Source organism: Cydia strobilella, chromosome 11 (assembly GCF_947568885.1).
Source record: "Cydia strobilella chromosome 11, ilCydStro3.1, whole genome shotgun sequence".
Taxonomy (NCBI): Eukaryota; Metazoa; Arthropoda; class Insecta; order Lepidoptera; family Tortricidae; genus Cydia; species Cydia strobilella.
In genome coordinates this window covers 9,708,211-9,733,316 of record NC_086051.1, presented here as the reverse complement: position 1 = coordinate 9,733,316, position 25,106 = coordinate 9,708,211, and the positions used below count along the sequence as shown (strand labels likewise).

The 25,106-nt window shown below is 40.8% G+C and overlaps 1 protein-coding gene across 1 annotated transcript; it reads right to left on the bottom strand.

Moving 5' to 3' along the window:
* Positions 1-676: 676 nt before the first annotated feature.
* On the bottom strand, positions 677-24,070 carry LOC134745215 (cAMP-dependent protein kinase type I regulatory subunit). Its single transcript, XM_063679212.1, has 7 exons — positions 23,910-24,070; positions 13,687-13,848; positions 9,471-9,671; positions 8,363-8,582; positions 6,190-6,312; positions 5,930-6,104; positions 677-1,825 (listed from the first exon to the last, which is right to left on the bottom strand). Exons 1-7 carry the CDS (start codon positions 24,060-24,062, stop codon positions 1,741-1,743), a joined length of 1,119 nt encoding a protein of 372 aa, XP_063535282.1. The 5' UTR covers positions 24,063-24,070; the 3' UTR covers positions 677-1,740.
* Positions 24,071-25,106: the final 1,036 nt, after the last annotated feature.

Sequence of the window (25,106 nt, the reverse complement as noted above, 5' to 3'; positions counted from 1 at the left end):
ATGCGTAAATCGCGGCGCGAAGCCGCGAACGCGAGTCTGGGGCCTAGTTCGCTGACTAGCGTAGCGGCTACCGTTTTTGTGCTCACCAGTAGGCGCCACTGTAGATGTAGGTCCAGAAAAACAGATCTCAAAATTCTCCTATGCTTATTTTTATAAAATAAATACGTTCTAAAGGGCCCTCCACACTCATGCGCGAATCGCGGCGCGAAGCTGCGAAAGCGAACTAGGCTCCACGCTCGCGTTCGCGCATGAGTGTGGAGGACCCTTTAGACGTCGGACAAAAACTTGCGTCACGAGCAATAGAGAGAACTAAACTGACCACTGACCAGTCGCGGCAGTCGCTAAGCTATGCTAGTCCCAGCCCGCATCAAAAGTTTGAAACTGTAACTAAATTAAGATTAATCCAAGCTTCAAATTAGAACTACAGAGGAATCACGTACGAAGAAGAGTGGTATTCTATAGCTGACAACGAATATGAAAGGGTATCTTTAGCTTTTTCACGCCTTCGTGACACGTAACATACGACTTACTTAAATCTCTAAATACATAAGATTTTTTAGTTAATTAATAATAAAGGTATGCATCTGTACTGCAGCCCGTGCCAAACAATAGATATTCAAAAAAGCTCGTAATACAAACTCAGCAGCAAATATAATCTCAAATAAAATAAAACAATTGTTTCTATCTTTATTGGTTTAAATTACAGAATAAAACAACACCATCCTTCATTGTAATTGACTTACGATGAATAGGTACATATTAAAATATTAATGTAAAACACACATACCTACTCCAACCAAATGTTACATCTCTTCACTCCTTTCCAAAATATATTAACTTGATTATTATACAGTTTACAACTGGATAACACATAAGGGCCGGCCGCTAAAATTGCACCAATTGCTAAGAGGAATAACACAATAATTATTATTTTCCTTAAATAATATTTTAAAAATTTAATATTAAATGAAAAAATAATATTTTTAAATTTTTTATAGTACATATGCTTCAGGTCGATTCACTAGAGCTGGCACGAATGGAATGAATGAGAGAGAATGAAAATATCTACGTATGTATCACATTCACCAATAGAATTATGGATAGTCTCCATGAATAGAATGGTGGCTCTGACTTTATTTACCTACAGGCTAGGTGTCAATCATACAATGAAAGTTTCATTCCATACGCTTTCGTGAATCAACCTGTACTTTACCGCACTAGTGTGGTAATTAGCACTTTTCGTGTCTATATCGAAAATTTAAAGAGCCATATGTACTGTAAATCGTTGTACGATACACGTGCGAATTGCGTATAGGTAATTCGCAACTCGTATCGATTTAAAACACTCCCGTCGGTCGTTTTTTAATTTATCGCCGGTGCGAATTTCCTAATTATCGCACTTATATCGTAATGTACTATTATTAATTTTATGACCATTTTTTGTACGTTATGGTATGACTTTTGGCAGGCAGACCCATAAACTTGGCATCAATTATAAATAAGAAAGAACACATACTTTTTACAAAATAAATCACTACATTTAAACATTATTAAGGAAATAAAGATATTAAGTATATACATATAAATATTATCATACCACACATTTTGTAAGCTTTAGTGTTTTCTGGTTTCTGTTTGTTTTCGTATAAAAAGTTTAACTCAAACCCATACACATACAGGTTTGAGTCTAATATTACTATACTTAAATATTAAGTTATAATGGAGTTCATTGAACACTTGTTACACGGACAGAGACACAAAACTATTGTACTGTGCAATGTTGCGCTTCAGGATGTCAGCGCACAGCCCCAACACGCGCTCGAACCTGCAACAACAACATACAACACATACATTACAAACATACACATTACATTACATATGTTGTCACTAAATTAATGAACAAAACCGACCAAGTGCGAGTCGGACTCGCGCACGTAGGGTTCCGTACCATTACGCAAAAAGCGGCAGAAAAAAAACACGTTTGTTGTATGGGAACCTCACTTAAATATTTTATTTTATTCTGTTTTTAGTATTTGTTGTTATAGCGGCAACAGAAATACATCATCTGTGAAAATTTCAACTGTCTAGCTATCACGGTTCATGAGATACATACAGCCTGGTGACAGACAGCAGACGGACAGCGGAGTCTTAGTAATAGGGTCCCGTTTTTACTCTTTGGGTACGGAACCCTAAACATGTACTAGGGTATTTTTTTTAAATTTCAACAACAGTGTTGCCAGAGAGGCTATGGACCACATTTGACAGTTGGTGTACGTCTAATAATATAAAATGTATGACCCATAAAAGTTCATATTTTCGCCATGGGCGATGTACACTATAGTATGTTGTGCAACAGGTACATAATAAGGGTTATTAAAATTAAAGGGCCGAAGTTATAAAACGAGGCGGAGTCGAATTTATAAAGACAGGGCCGAGTATTTTAAGAACTAATTATGTACAGTTGCACACAATATTTTTTTCTAAGACAGCAGCAAACACCTAAAATTGATAAATAAAATCAAAGTAATTTCATCTTTAGAATATGGACCGTGATTACCTTTTTTTTTTTTTATTATTTATTAAGAAACAAACAGTCTTATAAAACAGATGAGTATTTAAAGTAACATTTTTCTGGCAATAGACCTATAGTTTCCTATATGTAAACGACTATTAATAAAAACTTATTACTAAGTACAAATGACAAACAATACATGCATATTGTACATATAGTCCGACAAGAAATTGCAGAAAATTAATAAGAAGAAGATGGCAATAATTTAGTACGGAGATTTTTTTTTTTTTTTTGTTTAATTTTATTTAATTTCTACCACTTCATGCCGCACCATATGTACCTATATACACTATACACTATACACCAGGCGCCTGGTCCGGCCGACTACTTCGGCGAGATCGCGCTCCTGCTCGACCGACCGCGCGCCGCCACCGTGCGCGCCGCCGGCCCGCTCAAGTGCGTCAAGCTCGACCGCGCCAGGTACTGTATACACTATACACCAGGCGCCTGGTCCGGCCGACTACTTCGGCGAGATCGCGCTCCTGCTCGACCGACCGCGCGCCGCCACCGTGCGCGCCGCCGGCCCGCTCAAGTGCGTCAAGCTCGACCGCGCCAGGTACTGTATACACTATACACTATACACCAGGCGCCTGGTCCGGCCGACTACTTCGGCGAGATCGCGCTCCTGCTCGACCGACCGCGCGCCGCCACCGTGCGCGCCGCCGGCCCGCTCAAGTGCGTCAAGCTCGACCGCGCCAGGTACTGTATACACTATACACTATACACCAGGCGCCTGGTCCGGCCGACTACTTCGGCGAGATCGCGCTCCTGCTCGACCGACCGCGCGCCGCCACCGTGCGCGCCGCCGGCCCGCTCAAGTGCGTCAAGCTCGACCGCGCCAGGTACTGTATACACTATACACTATACACCAGGCGCCTGGTCCGGCCGACTACTTCGGCGAGATCGCGCTCCTGCTCGACCGACCGCGCGCCGCCACCGTATTGTATTGTTTTCGAGCTCCCGATATTGCGACGCAGTTACACGCACGGTAGCGGCGCGCGGTCGGTCGAGCAGGAGCGCGATCTCGCCGAAGTAGTCGGCCGGACCAAGCGCCTGGTGTATAGTGTATATAGGTTACAGTACCTGGCGCGGTCGAGCTTGACGCACTTGAGCGGGCCGGCGGCGCGCACGGTGGCGGCGCGCGGTCGGTCGAGCAGGAGCGCGATCTCGCCGAAGTAGTCGGCCGGACCAGGCGCCTGGTGTATAGTGTATAGTGTATACAGTACCTGGCGCGGTCGAGCTTGACGCACTTGAGCGGGCCGGCGGCGCGCACGGTGGCGGCGCGCGGTCGGTCGAGCAGGAGCGCGATCTCGCCGAAGTAGTCGGCCGGACCAGGCGCCTGGTGTATAGTGTATACAGTACCTGGCGCGGTCGAGCTTGACGCACTTGAGCGGGCCGGCGGCGCGCACGGTGGCGGCGCGCGGTCGGTCGAGCAGGAGCGCGATCTCGCCGAAGTAGTCGGCCGGACCAGGCGCCTGGTGTATAGTGTATAGTGTATACAGTACCTGGCGCGGTCGAGCTTGACGCACTTGAGCGGGCCGGCGGCGCGCACGGTGGCGGCGCGCGGTCGGTCGAGCAGGAGCGCGATCTCGCCGAAGTAGTCGGCCGGACCAGGCGCCTGGTGTATAGTGTATAGTGTATACAGTACCTGGCGCGGTCGAGCTTGACGCACTTGAGCGGGCCGGCGGCGCGCACGGTGGCGGCGCGCGGTCGGTCGAGCAGGAGCGCGATCTCGCCGAAGTAGTCGGCCGGACCAGGCGCCTGGTGTATAGTGTATAGTGTATACAGTACCTGGCGCGGTCGAGCTTGACGCACTTGAGCGGGCCGGCGGCGCGCACGGTGGCGGCGCGCGGTCGGTCGAGCAGGAGCGCGATCTCGCCGAAGTAGTCGGCCGGACCAGGCGCCTGGTGTATAGTGTATAGTGTATACAGTACCTGGCGCGGTCGAGCTTGACGCACTTGAGCGGGCCGGCGGCGCGCACGGTGGCGGCGCGCGGTCGGTCGAGCAGGAGCGCGATCTCGCCGAAGTAGTCGGCCGGACCAGGCGCCTGGTGTATAGTGTATAGTGTATACAGTACCTGGCGCGGTCGAGCTTGACGCACTTGAGCGGGCCGGCGGCGCGCACGGTGGCGGCGCGCGGTCGGTCGAGCAGGAGCGCGATCTCGCCGAAGTAGTCGGCCGGACCAGGCGCCTGGTGTATAGTGTATACAGTACCTGGCGCGGTCGAGCTTGACGCACTTGAGCGGGCCGGCGGCGCGCACGGTGGCGGCGCGCGGTCGGTCGAGCAGGAGCGCGATCTCGCCGAAGTAGTCGGCCGGACCAGGCGCCTGGTGTATAGTGTATAGTGTATACAGTACCTGGCGCGGTCGAGCTTGACGCACTTGAGCGGGCCGGCGGCGCGCACGGTGGCGGCGCGCGGTCGGTCGAGCAGGAGCGCGATCTCGCCGAAGTAGTCGGCCGGACCAGGCGCCTGGTGTATAGTGTATAGTGTATACAGTACCTGGCGCGGTCGAGCTTGACGCACTTGAGCGGGCCGGCGGCGCGCACGGTGGCGGCGCGCGGTCGGTCGAGCAGGAGCGCGATCTCGCCGAAGTAGTCGGCCGGACCAGGCGCCTGGTGTATAGTGTATAGTGTATACAGTACCTGGCGCGGTCGAGCTTGACGCACTTGAGCGGGCCGGCGGCGCGCACGGTGGCGGCGCGCGGTCGGTCGAGCAGGAGCGCGATCTCGCCGAAGTAGTCGGCCGGACCAGGCGCCTGGTGTATAGTGTATAGTGTATACAGTACCTGGCGCGGTCGAGCTTGACGCACTTGAGCGGGCCGGCGGCGCGCACGGTGGCGGCGCGCGGTCGGTCGAGCAGGAGCGCGATCTCGCCGAAGTAGTCGGCCGGACCAGGCGCCTGGTGTATAGTGTATAGTGTATACAGTACCTGGCGCGGTCGAGCTTGACGCACTTGAGCGGGCCGGCGGCGCGCACGGTGGCGGCGCGCGGTCGGTCGAGCAGGAGCGCGATCTCGCCGAAGTAGTCGGCCGGACCAGGCGCCTGGTGTATAGTGTATAGTGTATACAGTACCTGGCGCGGTCGAGCTTGACGCACTTGAGCGGGCCGGCGGCGCGCACGGTGGCGGCGCGCGGTCGGTCGAGCAGGAGCGCGATCTCGCCGAAGTAGTCGGCCGGACCAGGCGCCTGGTGTATAGTGTATAGTGTATACAGTACCTGGCGCGGTCGAGCTTGACGCACTTGAGCGGGCCGGCGGCGCGCACGGTGGCGGCGCGCGGTCGGTCGAGCAGGAGCGCGATCTCGCCGAAGTAGTCGGCCGGACCAGGCGCCTGGTGTATAGTGTATAGTGTATACAGTACCTGGCGCGGTCGAGCTTGACGCACTTGAGCGGGCCGGCGGCGCGCACGGTGGCGGCGCGCGGTCGGTCGAGCAGGAGCGCGATCTCGCCGAAGTAGTCGGAGGGGCCCAGGCGGCCCACCTCCACGGCCGCGCCTTCCGCCTGCCCGCTGCGTTGCTGCAGCACCACTGCCGTACCTGCAAAATCAAGCGTAATACTAGTTTCGATTTAAAAAAAACTTTGGCTCTGTGAGCTACACTTCACTTAAAATTAATCAATTACCTTCAACAATAATATAAAAGTCGTCGCCGGGCTCGCCCTGACGCACGATGGTCTCGCCGTCGGTGAACGACACGGGCTCCAGCGCGTCCGCGACCGTCAGCCGCTCCCATTTCTCTAAGCTTTCTGAAAAATCCAGAGGACCACTTTAGCTCGATCATATCTACAGGTATTGCGATTAAAAACCAGTAGGGGTCGGATCAAAAACTAAGTAATTAAGTCCGACTCACGCTTGACTGCACATTTCTCATAGGTTTTCCTGTCATCTATAGGTAAAGCACTATTTTGTGTATTTTTTTCAAAACTCTACACCCAGTAGTTTCAGAGATAAAGCGGGGGGTCTCTATTTTCTTTAATAACTTTTAAACTATTTATTTTAAAATTACAAAAAATATATATATTTGAGATTCTTAAAATAAGGTTTTTCATTTAATATCACACTCAACAAAATACCTAGGCGTTGAAATCGATGAGAATTTAAAATGGGATCTACATTGCAAACATATTGCTAATAAAATTAGACAAACCGCGTATATATTTCTAGAACTTCGAAATATAATTGACCAGAGAACACTTGAAACTGTGTATTTTGCCTTAACCCAGACTATACTATTGTATGGAATCATAGCGTGGGGTGCCTGTACCGCAAAAAATATAGCAAACATTGAGATTGCACAGAAACTGATCCTAAAAATTATTAAAAGAAAACCAAGGCGTTTTTCTACTGAAGCAATTTATAGGTTAAGTAAAGTGTTAGCACCAAGGCAACTATACATCTGGCAAGTAATAATATATATTAGTAGACATATAGATGACATGGTATTAAATGTTAACCCGGCAAACCTTCGAAACACCAGAAGCAAATATAAGATACCGATTACGAACAGTGCTGCAGCTAGGAAACACTACTCATATGTTGGAACTAGGCTTTTTGACAAATTACCAGGTGACCTACAGGACATAATACAACCTAGCTATTCAAGCGTGTCTACTCAAAATAATCAAAGTTACATAAGTAGGCTAAATAAAAAAACTAAAGTGTTTCTCCTGAGTTTTTCTTTTACTGAATTTAAAGACTTCTACACAAAAATATTTCCTCAGTGAATAGATTGCTACGTAACTCCGTGTCATATTTCTCTATTTTTCCATATAATATATATGTATGTATGTGTATTAGATAGCAAATAATATATATAGCTACTTACATAATTATAAAAACCCAATATACGTATATTAAATACGTACATAAAAATAAAAAATACCAGTAATGCATGTTTATTTAATAAAGCCTTTTTTAATTGAATTAAGTAAACTTTATATTATAAGAAAATTGTTTATCCAAAATCCGATCGCTCTCTAAAAATTGTGTCACATATATTGTAACTAGCCCTAGCACAGGCCCCGGTCTTTTTGGGCTGTTACTGCACACTATGTCTTTAAATGCTGGCTTAAATTAAAATGTATAATTAGAAATAGTAAAAAGTTTGTTGTATATATTTAATGAATAAAAAAAAAAAAAAAAAAAAAAAAAATTTAAATATGTAACACGATATATTATAGTTTGAAAAACTTAATTTTTTAATTTTCTCATTTACCCCCCAAAAGTGGCCCCCATGTTTCAAATTCATTTGTTTACGTTACATGTCCATCTTTGGGTCACAAATTTACATATGTGTACCAAATTTCAACTTAATTATTCCAGTAGTTTTGGAGAAAATGGGTTGTGACAGATGAACAGACAGACAGACGCACGAGTGATCCTATAAATAAGGGTTCCGTTTTTTCCTTTTGAGGTACGGAACCCTAACAATGTATTCTTTGTTTACTTTTTCCCACCAATTCGGGTAGAATGCGTCCAAGTCGTCCCGCCATCTCCTTCTCGGCCTGCCTGCACCATCTATGGTGTTCCGTGGCCTCCGTGGGTCCCACTCAGTAACAGAGTTGAGCGGAGGCTTTGCTCAAATTGCTCAGCAGTGGGATACTAATTAAATTAGGCTCATGCAAAAAAAGAAAAAAAAAACGGTCGTCTAAGTAGTTCTCGAGATATTGAAAAAAAAAACGGTCGTCTAAGTAGTTCTCGAGATATTTGGCGATGTGATAAACGGACGGACAGAGTATAAGGGTTCCTTTCGTACCTTTTTGGTACGGATACGGAACCCCAAAAATGTATTAGTACCTAGTATGGAGACGCGCGACAGGAACTCGTCGTACATCTTGCGCTTGCGGATGGTGGAGCCCATGAGGATGCGGCGGTAGGAGTCGCGGTCGAGCCCCCACAGCTTGAGCGCGGTGCGCGCGCGCACGGTGGCGGCGCGCGGCGTGCCGTAGATGAGCGCCAGCTCGCCGAAGCTGCCGCCCTCGCCGATGCTCGTCACCGGCTCGCCGTTCACCAGCACCTACAACCGACGACGCAATCGTAATACTGTGTTTGGGGCCGAGGCCTGCTATAAGTAATAGGTATCAGGTAGACTTACCAGTTGCACCATCCGCACTTGACAGACTGATCAACGTCATCCGGCGCGCCGCGGCGGTTTATTATGAAACTTTTCATACAATAAACCCCAGTTTGGTGCAACCGACCCTAAGGTGCGGTTGGTGCAACTGGCACTTAGACTAATTTATTCCGTATTAATAAGTGCTTATACATAAATAAATAATATAAAATTGTTGACAATGATAAAGTAGACACAACACCGTTAAATTTGTATTCAAGATTCAAAAACGGAAACGTGCGAAAAACAACCCGGTTTGAACTATAATAAAGTTCAATATAATATAATTCAACGCTGTTATCCCTTTATATTACGCTTAGTTGGTAGTTTTGCTTATGTTGGTGCAATAGGAGTTGAATGCCTCTTTCGACCACTTTATGTTAACAGCTGCTAGAAAAACTTTTATTTAGACTGAGTAAGACATCAAGTCTCTGGGTTAGCTAGCATACTCCGCATACTTACTTAAATACCAGACAAGGGTAGAAATTAATATAGGTGCCGGCAAACTTCTTGAACAAGTGACCTTGCCTGTAAGTTCGTTTAATCCTATATTTGCGCGACTGAGATACAGTACAAAGTTACACTGTTGTACTGTATTTCCATCTCTATCGCGCAAATAATGATAGCATTAAACTAACTTATAGACAATGTCCCTTGTTTAAGAAGTTTGCCGGTACCTGTACCTATATGTATAGTTAACACATTCAGCATTCACTGGCAAGAACACGCTAGGTGTGTTCATTTTGTATTGGAAATCGCTTGGCACTGAATGGATCCTTCTATAATACCCACCTCGACTTCGCCCGAGTGTATAATATAGAAGTTGTCCCCCTCGTCCCCCTGCCGTATGACGGTCTCGCCGGGCAGGAACTGCACCGGGAACATGGCGTCGAACATGTCCGCCCGCTCCGACTCGTCCAGGTGTGTGAACAGCACGTTGGAAGCGATGGCACGGGACAAGGCACCCATAGTCTTGTAGTCTTTTGGCACCACCTATAGTTAGAATAGTGATACTTTAAAGGGCTGTGCACACTGGCTGCGTGTGCGTAGACATGCACTTGGGCATTGTAATTTACAGATCCTTATGAGAGATGGCACACCGCCACCGCTTGCGTGACGTGTGATTATTACGTTGTTTGTTGCTTACAATTACTTTTAAAGTTGAGGCAGAAAATGTATATATTTTCTCGCCTGAAACACAGGGTGTAAGTGTAAAACGTCACTATTTTGTAAGTTGTATGAATGTAAGCATGCCACGTATTTTTGAATAAATTATGTTTATAATATTGTCTTCGGTTACCGCGATAGTTACTCATGAAATAAAACTATGAAAACGGATTATATCGCGTATATTGAATTTATAATACATCCCGACGTTTCGAACTCTTTACAGCGTTCGTGGTCAACGGGTGACTGAGGAAAAATTACAAACGCCACCACCACCACCACCGCTGACCACGAACGCTGTAAAGAGTTCGAAACGTCGGGATGTATTATAAATTCAATATACGCGATATAATCCGTTTTCATAGTTTTATTTCAAATTATGTTTATGTTTAAATTATAGCCTTTGAACGCCAGTGCCACGCTATCGTAAACCTTGTCAGACAGAATGCATGAAGGCTAATATTAAACTGTGATTTTGGCGTCTTTAGCGGTCAAAAAGTAAATAGTCACTTTTATATTTATATGGCGGTATTCATAAACGCGTTACTGGCAAGAATTAGCTATGAATCTCAGTCACAGACTATTTATTAATCTGTGGTCACAGTACGTGATCCATGATCATTTAGGTTCTAGACAATCAACAATGACGCCACGTCAAGAGCGTCAATAAAAGCCGCGGCCAAGTGCGAGTCGGACTCGCGCACAAAGGGTTCCGTACCATTATGCAAAAAAAATCACGTTTGTTGTATGGGAGCCCCACTTAAATATTTTATTTTTCTTTAGTATTTGTTGTTATAGCGGCAACAGAAATACATCATCTGTGAAAATTTCAACTGTCTAGCTATCACGGTTCATGCTGAGATACAGCCTGGTGACAGACAGACAGACGGACAGTGGAGTCTTAGTAATAGGGTCCCGTTTTTACCCTTTGGGTACGGAACCCTAAAAATAAGGAAAACTAAAGTAACTATATAATATTGTCTTCGGTTACCGCGATAGTTACTCATGAAATAAAACTATGAAAACGGATTATATCGCGTATATTGAATTTAAAACACATCCCGACGTTTCGAACCCTTTACAGCGTTCGTGGTCAACAGGTGACTGAGGAAAAATTACAAAGTGCAAAAATACCCACATACTAAAATAATGAACAATCATAGACTATAAACTTTAAGGCTGGTAGTACATGCAAAATCGGTTCATAAGGCTAGTTATACACTACAATTATTTTCAAGTAAAGATATATATATATACGCGATAAAAACTACGCCGGCTCCAACCCTACACCACGGACCCCAGGATCCCAAGCTGCTTGGGATCCTGTAGTCCATCTGATAAAGGAGCAAGCGAGACATAGACTGTGAGACCTTAATAGTGTTGGATGATGTTGGACATTCTGAGTATAATATGTTTTGAAAAGATGTGTCCCGCCGAGTTTGTTGCCGGTACCATATTGGGATACCCTCCTACAATTTAGGAGGGAATTAAATCTTCTCGGGTCCGTGGTGTAGGGTTGGAGCCGGCGTAGTTTTTATCGCGTATATATATATATCTTTACTTGAAAATAATTGTAGTGTATAACTAGCCTTATGAACCGATTTTGCATGTACAACCAGCCTTAAAGTTTATAGTCTATGATTGTTCATTATTTTAGTATGTGGGTATTTTTGCACTTTGTAATTTTTCCTCAGTCACCCGTTGACCACGAACGCTGTAAAGGGTTCGAAACGTCGGGATGTGTTATAAATTCAATATACGCGATATAATCCGTTTTCATAGTTTTATTTCATAAAGGGGCCCACTGACTATCAGTCCGCCGGACGATATCGGCCTGTCAGTTGTTCGGAACTGTCAAATTTTTGTTCTAACCGACAGGCCGATATCGTCCGGCGGACTGATAGTCAGTGGGCCCCTTAAAGTAACTATACTCACATAACAATACAAAGGTAAATAAACTTTACAATAAGGAAAAGAGTTGGTACAAAACTGTCCCTGTCCCAGACCAATATTTATTTCTTGATAACTATAGTAAATAAATTATGATTGCACTACAAACCTAGTGGTTAGGGGTCATCCATAAATTACGTCACACAAATTTCATTATTTATCGACCCCTCCCCCCTTCTTGGCACACCTGGTCACACCTTGCAACCCCCTCCCCCCCTGGTGTGACGTCACACATTTGGCAATTTTCTTTCTCTCAGAACGAAGCAATTAGAATTAGGGATTATTATTTAAAAAATAAATAAAGTCATATTAGAAATGTAAAACACCCCACAAACCGATTAGGAATAAAAAGTGCACGAAAAAAATCGATTTATCGTTCCAAAAACTAGTAATTTAATTGTACAACGAACAGAAAAATCAAAACCATAGGATGAAATAGGAGGCAAACGAGCAGACGAATCACCTGATGGTAAGCGATTACCGCCGCCCATGGACACCCGCAACACCAGAGGGGTTGTAAGTGTGAGGTTAAGGTGACGTCACAAAGTTTTAGACTCCCCCTCCCCCTTGTCACATTTTTCACCCCCCCCCCCCCCCCCCTAAACGTGTGATGTAATTAATGGATGACCCCTTAAAGGGTATTTGACTGCTAGTCAAATCAGCTTCTTTTTTGCGTCAAAACAATTTTGCTACTATGGAATTTATATGAAACACTAGCATGTGACGTCACAATCAAATTACCTATCAAATTTGAAATTGTGTGTAAAAATAACTGCTGTCTACGTTTCTCTATTAATCTTCTGGTGCTTTATTTCATGCATGGTGTAAAATAATTTATTTTAATTACAGTCAAATACAATTACAGTATAATATGCGCGTGCGATAGAGATAGAAACAGGTAGGTCAATGTGCGAAATTTCTCGTGGTAAGCTTCTCTTTAGTCTTTAGTAACCAACCGAAGCAAAGCAAAAATAATGGTAATTTTTTTTGTCTTAAACCCTACTTGCTGGTCGTTTTTCCAAATGTAATAATACCATATAGGGAAACCGACTTTCAAAAAGGAGGAAGTTATCAATTCGACCGTATTTTTTTTGTATGTATGTTACCTCATAAGTCTCATAACTCCGTCATTGGTGAACCGATTTAGAAAATTGTTTTTTTGTTTGAATGTGTATAGTCCCAAGTTGGTCCCGTTTTTGTCAAAACCCAGTTCTGATGATGGGATCCATGAGGAATTCAGGGAAATCCTCGAATCTTATAGGCATACATATAGTGATTTTTGTATTTTCATTAATAAATCAAGTATTTACGTTCAGAAAAAGTGACATCTAATGAAGTGGAACTGCTGATGATGATCAAAACAAAACTCTTTAACGATGTATAGTTCACTTTGACGATTTGTCCTCTTCGTTATGTTTACTAAGCCAGTAAGATTTATAAAGAACATTTTTATCAAGGTTTAGTCTGATGATGGATTCCAGTGGGGATTGAGGGAACTCCCCAAATATTATAAGCTCACATACAGCGATTTTTGTATTTTCATCAACAAACTAAGCATTAACAATTAAAAAGTGCAATTTGATAAAGTGGTACTGCTGATGAAGACCAGAACGGAACTCTTTAACGATCCACAGTTCGCATGAAAAAAAAATTGAACTAAAAAGTAGAAAATAATAACTTTAAAAAAAGAAAAACCGACTTCTAAAAGGATAAAATAAAATAATATTATTCCTTTTCCATGCGCTAGCAACTGATACGTTTGAAGTCGATGGAGATGGTGATGGAGATGGTTGGAAAAGCTCTTGAGTAGTTGAAGGGGGAAATTGCACATAAGATCCTTACGAGTCCGCAAGGGCTTCCATAAGATAAGATAAGTAATGTAAAATCTGACCTTTTTAACATAACTAGTAACATCCTCCTCCGTCATGGGCTCCGCGCTGATGCCGCCGCGTCGCCGCGGCAGCTGCCCTCCAGGCACGGGCAGAGGCGACAGTTCTCCATCTGCTTCGCCTTCGGATGCAGCCGCAGCTGCCGCAGCCGCTTTCACTTGCTCCTGTAATTATAACAACAACTCTTTGGTCAATAAAACTATTCATCATACAATTATCAAACACTTGCAAATAACCAGCTGACGAACTAACTAGTATATAAGTACATCAGGATAGGATAAAGAAGTTAAAGAACTACCTCGTTTTTGTTAGCATTAGAAAAATGGTAAACAATCTTGACCCGCCCCGGCTTTGCACGAGTAGTTTAACTAATTTACATAAAACCGTTACAAATTATACATATAAATCTTCCTCTTGAATCACTCAATCTATTTAAAAAAAACCGTATCAAAATCCGTTGCCTAGTTTTAGTGATAGGGGAATAGCCCAAGAGGGGAGTCACTCGAAAGCGTCAGATTAAGATATGGGGGATACCTTGCATCCTGGTGAGTACCTCCATCCTCCACTAAGTATGCGTCCTTGACACCGAGCAGGGAGTCAAGGACAGTCCGTCAGAATAGTTAAAAAAAACCCGTCCAAGTGCGAGTCGGACTCGCGCACCGAGGGTTCCGTACATTACATAATTTTAACGATGTATTTTTTATGCGAAACGTGAGTGAAAGGTAAATTGCGGTTTACGATTTATGACGTATTAAAAAAAACTACTTACCAGATCTCGTTCAAACCAATTTTCGGTGGAAGTTTGCATGGTAATGTACATCATATATTTTTTTTCAGTTTTATCATTCTCTTATTTTAGAAGTTACAGGGGGGGGGAGACACACATTTTACCACTTTGGAAGTGTCTCTCGCGCAAACTATACAGTTTAGAAAAAAATGATATTAGAAACCTCAACATCATTTTTGAAGACCTATCCATAGATACCCCACACGTATGGATTTGATGTTTTTTTTTTTTTTATTTCAGTTCCAAGTTTTTTATTTTATTTTTGTGTGAAAATCTTAATGCGGTTCACAGAATACATCTACTTACCATAGACAGTTGAATTTTTTTTCTAATGTATTTCTGTTTCCGCTATAACAACAAATACTAAAAACAGAATAAAATAAATACAACAAACGTGATTTTTTCGCCGTTTATTTGCGTAATGGTACGGAACCCTTCGTGCGCGAGTCCGACTCGCCCTTGGCCGGTTATATTTTATGTTGAAGGTAATAATGCAAGAATAACTAAATAAAAAAAAATTGCCGATTTGAGCAAGCAGAAGTGTCAAAAATCGTTTATGAAGTTTAGTGCACCCAGTTCTTTTTCCCTTTAACTTTTTCGCTATCTCTGACTTCTATTCGTAAATTAAGCTCTTTTATAAATTGTATCGTATCTAGGTTAAGTATAATTTACGGGTGTAAAATTTTATTGTTATTTATATTTTTAGTTGTTGCAAATTTTTTTTTCTTTTCTTTCTCTCTTACACTGTCCCCATATATCCCTCCGTTGTCATTATTTTAATGATACGCATTTAACGAAATAATTAAACAATGTTAATAACAGGGGAGCTCAAGATGCTAAATTTGAAGTAGCTCGAGCTTAAAAAAATTCGTTGTTAACCAACATTTATTTAGAAATCTTCAAACTGTGATATCTCGTGAACCCCTTCGTCGATTTTGATCAACTTAGCGGCATTCTACTTAGTTTTTTAGGTACAACAAAAGTTTACAAATAAAAATAAATACATACGACAGGAATTTTTAAAAGGGTGTTTTTTAATCGATCTGCCATTTTTAAATCTTGCTGACCAAATAATAATTTCGCAGCTCAACTATTTATTAGACACTTTTGTAGGGTCCATTTCACAACCCGTTTGAATATCTGACGCGCACGAGTAAATTATCTTTTTCCAAATTTTCTAACCCGTATGACCACCCTGCCTATGTAAACCGGCAGATTAATATACCCTTGTTATCAGAGACATGTTGCGCGACTGACACTACCAATATCTGACGCGCTCGAGTAACTCCACAAGGTGTTTTTTTTACATTTAAAAATCTGTAGACGCTTAAAAAATAAAATATTATATAACTTTTTTCTTCCCATCATCTAATCTTTCGATTCCAATAGGTCTCTACGACGCTCGAGTTACTACACATTTAGCATCGTCACCTCCCCAGCTATAAAGATCTAAGCATACATAGGGACAGACATATATACAGAGCGGAAAGCCACTTTGTTTTATACTATGTAGTGATATGAATATAATGTGAGGTTTTCAACCAAAAAGTACCACATTGTCGCTTGTCGATAAGGTTGATTTCAAATTGGAGCTATATGGAAATAGCGCCTTATTGACAACCGACAATAAGTACCCTTTTGATTGAGAATAGCAATGAACATTTACATTCTTGTATGCAAGTACTTTCACAAAACAATAGTTACTAATATTAAAAATGCGTTTTTCAATAAAAAGACATACTAAGATTGTTTACCATTATTCTGATGCTAAAAAAACGAGGTATAATATCACTACACTTTATCAGTTGATATGTGCATTGAGTGCTACATATTTATATATGAAATAAAAAAACTATTAATACATACGGCCATATCAATGTCACACAGGTTAAAAGTGACATTTAACAACACAAAGTTGGTTGAACATTTTATCATCCAAGTTTCCTCAAAATCATTAACAGTGTAGAGCAAACTTCATGATTCACATATTTGGGTTTGGTTTAATATTGGTTCATGCAACACACTTATTTAATTAACACATTGGTCTGCCAGTGCCAATAACATATAACCAATTTTAACATGTAGCAATTTTGATAGCACAGACTGCACAGTCTGTGCTATCAAATCGCTGCAGAATTATCTTGGCCTGACTCTATTTCCTCTATGGCCAATTTGAACTATTCATATGAGTATCAGTAAAGTTCATTTCAATACAATAGGGTATTCTCCTACTAGTCAAATCAGTTTCTTTTTTAGAACTGTCAAAACGATTTGCTAATATGAAATTTATATAAAACATTACACAATATGAATTCATGGTCAACTCACCTACTTTTTATATTGCTATCCGATTTATTAAATAGAACTTGTGTTTAAAAATAACTGTTATCTATCTATGTTTTTCTAATAACTATCTGGTGCTTTACTTCATGCATAGTGTGAAATAATTTATTTTAAATACAGTCGAATACCCTATACAATACAATTAGCTTTTAATCACTGACTCAGTTATAGTTTTGTTGTGTTTCTTTATTATTGATTTTTAATTTTCGCTAGTCAGGTTGTCGGGGTTTCCGACAAAACCCTCTAAAGCTTTCCAGTCTTCTCTGTCTTATCCACTTTGGTGGGAAATCGTCCTCCCATCTCATTTTCGGGTGTCCCTGACCTCTCTTGCTGTGTATAGGGAACCAATTGGTTATATTTTGTGTCTATTTGTCTATTTTCGATCTTGACATGTGACCTGTCCACCTCCATTTTTTTTAAATATTTCTCTTGCATATCTGATTTTAGTTAGTTTTTTCCTGATTGTTGTCAGTCTCTATCTGTCATCTATTATTATTCCTAGCATACTTGTTTGGGGTCATCCATTAATTACATCACACATTTAGGGGGAGGGAGGGGGTCAAAAAATGTGACATGTTGTGACAAGGGGGAGGGGGGAGTCAAAAACTTTGTGACGTCACCTTAACCGCATCCTGCAGCCGAAAATGGTTTCGATTTTTAGGGTTCCATACCCAAAGGGTAAAAACGGGACCCTATTACTAAGACTCCGCTGTCCGTCCGTCTGTCTGTCTGTCCGTCTGTCACCAGGCCGTATCTGTATCTCATGAACCGTGATAGCTAGACAGACAGTTGAAATTTTCACAGATGATGTATTTCTGTTGCCCCTATAACAACAAATACTAAATACAGAATAAAACAAATATTTAAGTGGGGCTCCCATACAACAAACGTGACTTTTTGCCGATTTTTGCGTAATAGTACGGAACCCTTCGTGCGCGATACCGACTCGCACTTGGTCGGTTTTATTCTGTTCGTTGTACAATTAAATAACTAGTTTCTGCAATGATCAATCCTAATCGGTTTGTGGGGTGTTTAACAATTCTAATATTGCTTTATAAAAAATATTTTTTTTTAAATAATAATCCCTAATTTGAATTGCTTCTTTCTGAGAAAAAGAAAATTGCCAAATATGTGACGTCACACCAGGGACCTCCTTCCCTGGTGTGATGTCACATATTTAGCAATTTTCTTGCCAGGTGTGACAAGGAGGGAGGAGGGGTCGAAAAATAATGAAATTTGTGTGACGTAATTTATGGATGACCCCTTTCCATGCCGTGTTGACAAACCTCAATCTTTTGTATGTTTTTCTTAGTGCATGCCCATGTTTCACAACCGTATGTCAAGCATGGCAGTAGACAGGTATTGTAGTTTGGATTTGATTTTCATTGGTACACTTTTGTTTTTCATTATCGGTTACATAGACCAGTATTTGTTCCATGTGTTATTAATCCTTCTGTCTAGTTCTTTGAGCATTTGATTTTCTGGTGATATCACTTGACCTAGATAGATATATTCTTTTACATATTTTATTTCATTTCCGTCAACTATTATTATTTGTATGTCTTTACCATATCACGGGACCATGGGGTCCCGGACCTTTGGGAGGCGTACGTGGGGCCGAAGCCAACAGCGCAGAGACCCTTTAATCTAAAAGCAAGGGATACACGTGGCGGATACCATCCCCGAAAGCACAATGTGATACATCCGGAGATGGTCATCGCCAGGTGCAAAGACTATAGTAGGAGCAAAGATAGATATAACTCCGTAATAGATGGATACAGTCTAAGGAAAAAACGTGCCTCGAAAATCAAGAAAATTTGACTTTCGATTAGAGGGCGCTACTAGCTTTGGCCTACTGTCGTATAGATGGCGTTGATGGTTTCGTTTGTTATTTAACAATTTTTACGCATATCAGTAAAAGAACATGGGCCAAAATCATAAAAATAATTAATGCAAATAAAAAAAATCATTTATCCATATTTAATACATTTTATCGTATTTTTATAAATCTTCATTTTTAGTTTTAAAGTGTGTCGACAGATGGCAGTGAATTTACTGGGGTTACAAAATTTATTATGACAGTACCGCTCTAGTATAAGTTACTCTATGGTAGGAGATACGTTATATATGGTCGACCTTCACCCATACGTCTGACGGATGAAACTTATATTTTATGAAAGAAAATATGTTTTTGAACATAAATAAATAGGGTTGCCTAAAGAAATATGGTCAAGGCTATTTTAAATAAATTTTTGAAAAAAATTTTTCTTTAAATTTCACCGATTTGTCTAACGAACGAAATAACTTCCAATGGCAAGTATACAACTTGTACAACTTGAATAAATTAGGTTGCCTATGTTTTTCCGGTCACTATTATGAGGTTGCCGTGTTTAAACGGGTGAGTTAAAATCGATAAGTGCACCCATCTGTCTGACGCTGGAATTATATATCAAAATAATGGTAATTTTATTGCGAATACAATGGTATAGGGTTGCCTGCAAAAATCCGGTCACAAATAAGGGTTGCCAGGCTTTAAAAGAAAATAAGAAGGAAAGACTTTTAGCGATAACTCAAAAACGGCTTAACTGATCACGATTGTTTTAACTATTTTCGAATGTGTTTATTAATCACTATTTTTGTGAGTTTTTTCATAATTTTTAGATGCATGGTTCAAAAGTTAGAAGGAAAAACCCTTTTTTTTCTTTTCTAAATAATTATTTCCGAAATGATTCACTTTATCAAAAAATGTTGTTTAAAGACCCCTATTTATTTTGAAAGACCTATCTAACGACACCCCACACTATAGGGTTGAAATAATAAAAAAATTGTCACACACATTTTGTTTCTTTCAAAGCGATTATTTCCGAAAATATTCACTTTATCAAAAAATGTTTTTCTAAAATCCCTATTTATTTTAAAAGACCTATCCAACGACATCCCACATTATAGGGTTGAAACGAAACAAAAAATCCTTACATACATTTTGTTTCTTTCGAGGCGATTATTTCCGAAAATATTCACTTTATCAACAATTGATTTTTGAAAACCCCAATTCATTTTAAAAGACCTATCCAACAATATCCGGCACTATAGGTTTGAAATGAAAAAAAAATCCTCACATACATTTTATTTCTTTGGAAGGGATTATTTCCGAAAATATTCACTTTGTCAAAAAATGTTGTTTAAAGACCCCTATTTATTTTGAAAGACCTATCTAACGACACCCCACACTATAGGGTTGAAACAATAAAAAAATTGTCACACACATTTTGTTTCTTTCAAAGCGATTATTTTCGAAAGTATTCACTATCAAAAAATGTTTTTCTAAAATCCCTATTTATTTTAAAAGACCTGTCCAACGACATCCCACATTATAGGGTTGAAACTAACCAAAAAATCCTTACATACATTTTGTTTCTTTCGAGGCGATTATTTCCGAAAATATTCACTTTATCAACAATTAATTTCAGAAAACCCCTATTCATTTTAAAATACCTATCCAACGACATCCCACACCATAGGGATAAAGTGAATATTTTAGGAGACAATCGCTTCGAAAGAAACAAAATATGTGTAACAATTTTTTTTATCGTTTCAACCCTACAGTGCTGGATATTGTTGGATAGGTCTTTTAAAATGAATAGGGATTTTAGAAAAACATTTTTTGATAAAGTGAATATTTTCGGAAATAATCACTTTGAAAGAAACAAAATGTGTGTGACAACTTTTTTTATTGTTTCAACCCTATAGTGTGGGGTGTCGTTAGATAGGTCTTTCAAAATAAATAGGGGTCTTTAAACAACATTTTTGATAAAGTGAATCATTTCGGAAATAATTATTTAGAAAGGAAAAAAAGGGTTTTTCTTCTAACTTTTGAACCATGCATCCAAAAATTATGACAAAATCACAAAAATAGTAATTAATAAACACATTCGAAAACAGTTAAAACAATCGTGATCAGTTAAGCCGTTTTTGAGTTATCGCTAAAAGTCTTTCCTTCTTACCTGTTAGCCTGTTGTTACCTGGTTCTATTTTTTCTTTAAATATTTCTTTGTAGTTTTACATGTATGTAAAATGTATAATTTTGGTGCAATAAAGAATATTTACTTACTTACTTCTTATTTTCTTTTAAAGCCTGGCAACCCTTATTTGTGACCGGATTTTTGCAGGCAACCCTGTATTCGCAATAAAATTAGAAAATTACCATTATTTTGATATATAATTCAAGCGTCAGACAGATGGGTGCAATTATCGATTTTAACTCACCCGTTTAAACACGGCAACCTCATAATAGTGACCGGAAAAACATAGGCAACCTAATTTATTCATGTTGTACAAGTTGTATACTTTCCATTGGAACTTGTTTCGTTCGTCAGACAAATCGGTGAAATTTGAAGAAAAAAAATATTTTCAAAAATTTATTAAAAATTGCCTTGACCATATTTCTTTAGGCAACCCTATTTATTTATGTTCAGGAACATATTTTCTTTTATAAAATGTAAGTTTCATCCGTCAGACGTATGGGTGAAGGTCGACCATATATGCCGTATCTTAGACTACTATTGCAGTGCATAGCTATAATGGGCTATGGGGGGAGACTAGCGGACAACTGCCGTGACAATCAGTCTCAAAATTGTGTAAGACAGGTGGTGACTCGCCAACTCATTTAGTGGGCCCTACAATAGCCACACGCACAGTGCGACAATAGGGCAACACTTCAGAGCGGCTGTGAGGTTGTCGAGAGGTGAGTCTGCGGTAGCCAGATCCTGGTGATCCGTTCAGCAGGCCGCCGGCGTTATGACATTTTATACTTCCAACCTGGAGCATAGGTCCCGCTCTTGCGACTCCCTCTGGCCGGCCAGTCAAGGCAAGCACAAGAGGCGAGGGCCAGATGACAGGGCCCTCCGGAATAGGGGTCCGCGGTGTCGCCACTCACCGTCAGCTCGCCACAAGCTGCCCCCGCGGGTCTATTATTATTAAAGCTTTATTTGTTCTACAGTCAGGTTATTATTATTTTTGTTTTTCTTTATTTTAACTTTGTTTTGGGGCTGACTGCACATCCCATCTGCTGGGTGAAAGCCTCCTCACTTTTTCTCCACTCATCCCTGTCTTGGGCTTTTGGGAGGTGTGAGGGTGGTGGTCTAATTCCCCACGAGGACCAGTCGGCTTGGGGAATGTTGTGTTTGTTTGTTTGTTTAATTGTTGTGGTTGTACTTATTCGTTTTTGTTTTCCGGGTGGTGGGGATTTCTAGTTTTTTGACTGTGCTTCAATGGGTGAGTTGCTTCTATTCGTTTCATGGTTGAATTTTTATTGCTTTGCAGGTTGATAAATTTTTTTCTGATTGTCTGCTCTCCCGAAGTTGTTCGGTGGTGTGGAAGGGGGTGAGGATGGTACCCTTTTCCTTTTATCATTTTTCGGCTCGATTTTATCTATTATTATTAGCTTATTGTGTTTTAAAATAGCGTACTTTCCTGTCTCTCTCGCTTCCAACATTTTTGGTATGAGCGCTTTTCTTTCTTCAAGAATCTCTTTTGTGTAGTCCTCCGTTATATTAATATTTTTTGGGAAGGATTTCTTATTTCTAAGCAACTCCATTTTTCTCCATTCTAATGTTAGAGTTAGTTTTATTGGTCTGACTGTAAACTATTATTGGGTGGTAACCTTTGTTTTGCTTGAATTGATGTAGAGGTCTGTTTTTTATTAAAGTTCATGTCAGTATGTTATTATCCTTTCGTTTAGTACATGCGAATTGACTAATTGTACCTTTCCTAGAATTGGCCACATATGATTCCTAGTTTTTGTTGTATCTTATATTTAGTACAAATAAAAAAAAAAATTATACTTTTTTTTTATCTTACACAGTTCGATCAACCTAGCCCCAAACTAAGCAACTAGCTTGTACTAGGTGGTGTTACTAGGCGAAGATATAGGTACACATACTAATATCTCTCTCTCTCTCTCTCTTTAGCCTTTTTCTACCCTTTGGGTGTAGGCCTCCTTCATTTTGCGCCATTCGTCGCGGTTCTGTGCGAACTGGAGCCACTGTTTCCCCGCAGTCTTCTTAATGTCGTCGTCCCAACGCATCTGGGGTCTACTTTGAGGACGCTCTTCCCCCCATGGTCGCCACTCTTGTAGTCGTTTGCTCCACAAATCGGTCTTTCATGCTATATGACCAGCCCATTCCCACTTCAAATTGACTACGCGTTTTATAACATCATTGACTTTGCTCTGTTGTCTTAGCCATTCATTTGTTTTGTTTGTTCAAAAACAAAACATACTAATATAGATAAATACATACTTATATACATAGAAAACACTCTTGATTCAGGAACAAATATCTGTGTTCATCACACAAATAAATGCCCTTACTGGGTTTCGAACCCAGGACCATTGGCTGCAAAATATTAAAGTCAGAGACGCGTTATTATATTTTGGAAGCAATGGAGACTACCAGTATGGAAATTAATATGTATTATAAATTAAACGAATGCTCTAAAGAAATGTACAACATATATGTATTAAATCGAAAAGTAAAGTAATCTGACACAACTGTTAGAAAAACATTGATGCTTAGCAATCATCATTCTAAGATAAAAATGAGGTTTTAATACAAAGGCAGGGTCACTACCCACTAGGCCAAATCGGTAGTCAAACCGTTGTCCCCATGACCGAAACCAGGTCAGTGGTTAGAAATGAAGGCCAATGTTAGGGCACAGGGTCCCATAACATTTTTTTATGACAATAATATTTATTTTTACAAATCCCATTGCTAAACTTAACAACTTCTCTGCCATGCAATGAGCTACACTCCTTTCCAATAAACATCATAACTAATGTATGATCCGCTGAAGTAGATTACATGTTATCATATTGTCTTTTATCCTAATCTTGTCATTTTTATCAGACTTTGTGACATTCGCTGATAAGAATCTTGATATAAACAAAACTTTTAAATAGGGAAGAAATAGAATAAAATGTTATGTTTTTTTTAAATAATAATATTGATTAGTTTAGTAGGGATTATTAAGTACATTCATTTTTTTATTTAAATAAAAAAAATTGACATGTTCCAGCTAAATAACAAATCGACTTACCCGTTCCAATTTTTGAAAATATTGTCTGAGAAACGTAACTGGATTTTCTGGCTTATTAACACAAAGCTGTACAATACAATCTTTTAATAACAATTGAATGTTATGGCTTTGAATGTAACTTTCACATTCGTGTAAACAGTGTTCTTCCTCCATTTCTGAAATTATCTATCCATAAAATAATAATAGTTCATAGCAGTCAACAAAACTTAATTATTTCTGATATTTTATATACAACCAAAGGTTCTTCATTCTTCGATCGAATTTATGAAATTAATGAAAGTGAAAAGCTATTGAAAAGCAGATTAGCAGAAATGTAATGTCAAATCAAAATGTCAGCCAGCTTTCCCACAGATAACCATATAAAAAATAGTGTAGGGGTTGTGTTAGTACAAGTTACAAATAAATAAAGGTTCAGACAGTGTACACACGTTTTTCAAAACTATAGCCGTAACAACCGCACCGCACCGCGACCTTGGTGCGCCGCACCCATAAGTGAGAGCGAGAAAGAGATATCTCGCTTCGGCTTTAAATGATAAATCCGTGAGCCTGACACTTTGATAGAGAAAGATAGTCTTATTGCGATTCCTAAAAGAGGAAAGAGAAAATAGTGCCATGCTTTGTCCTTATCACCGACCGGGTGGCATCATAGGTAGGAGGCGATGGCGAAATACCAAAATGTATAAGAGTGAAAGAGAAAAAATCCTATGCTGCCCAAATTTTATATGAATATTCTTTCTCTTACCCCCGGTCGCTCGGTGGCGCGTCTATAACTACTTGTATATACTATGTCTATGGCTTCGAGCCTTGGGGCTCGAGGGTTTGAGGAGGGAAACGAGCCACGAGCGAGCCCACGGTTTACACCCGCGTCTCGTGGCGCGGCTCGTAGCTCGGCTCGTCGCTCGGACGCGAATGTAAGCCGGACTACGTAGTATTGGCGTGAGCTTCCACACTACCGCACCGAACCGTCAAAACGGTGCGATCATACCTTACAGACTGCCGCACACATGCGCCAGTGTTGCCAAGTGTCCCATATTTCCATGTTTTTCTTTTTTTTCATGTGAGAATGTGACAAGGACAGACAATAATAGCGCTTTCTCTGCCACTCCTACTAAAAGTTCCAAAGTGCATCTCGTTCGGTCATCTGGCCCATTCCCTGTTTCAACTCTATAATTGTACCTCTGTGCTGTTTGCTTTGCT

Excerpts from the sequence above, each read along its gene's own strand:
- LOC134745215 (XM_063679212.1), bottom strand. The coding sequence starts at position 24,062 with ATGGAGGAAGAACACTGTTTACACGAATGTGAAAGTTACATTCAAAGC. Across the intron at positions 13,849-23,909 it reads ATTTTCAAAAATTGGAACGG|GAGCAAGTGAAAGCGGCTGC; the intron begins GTAAGTCGATTT and ends TTATAATTACAG. Across the intron at positions 6,105-6,189 it reads CTTTTATATTATTGTTGAAG|GTACGGCAGTGGTGCTGCAG; the intron begins GTAATTGATTAA and ends TTGATTTTGCAG.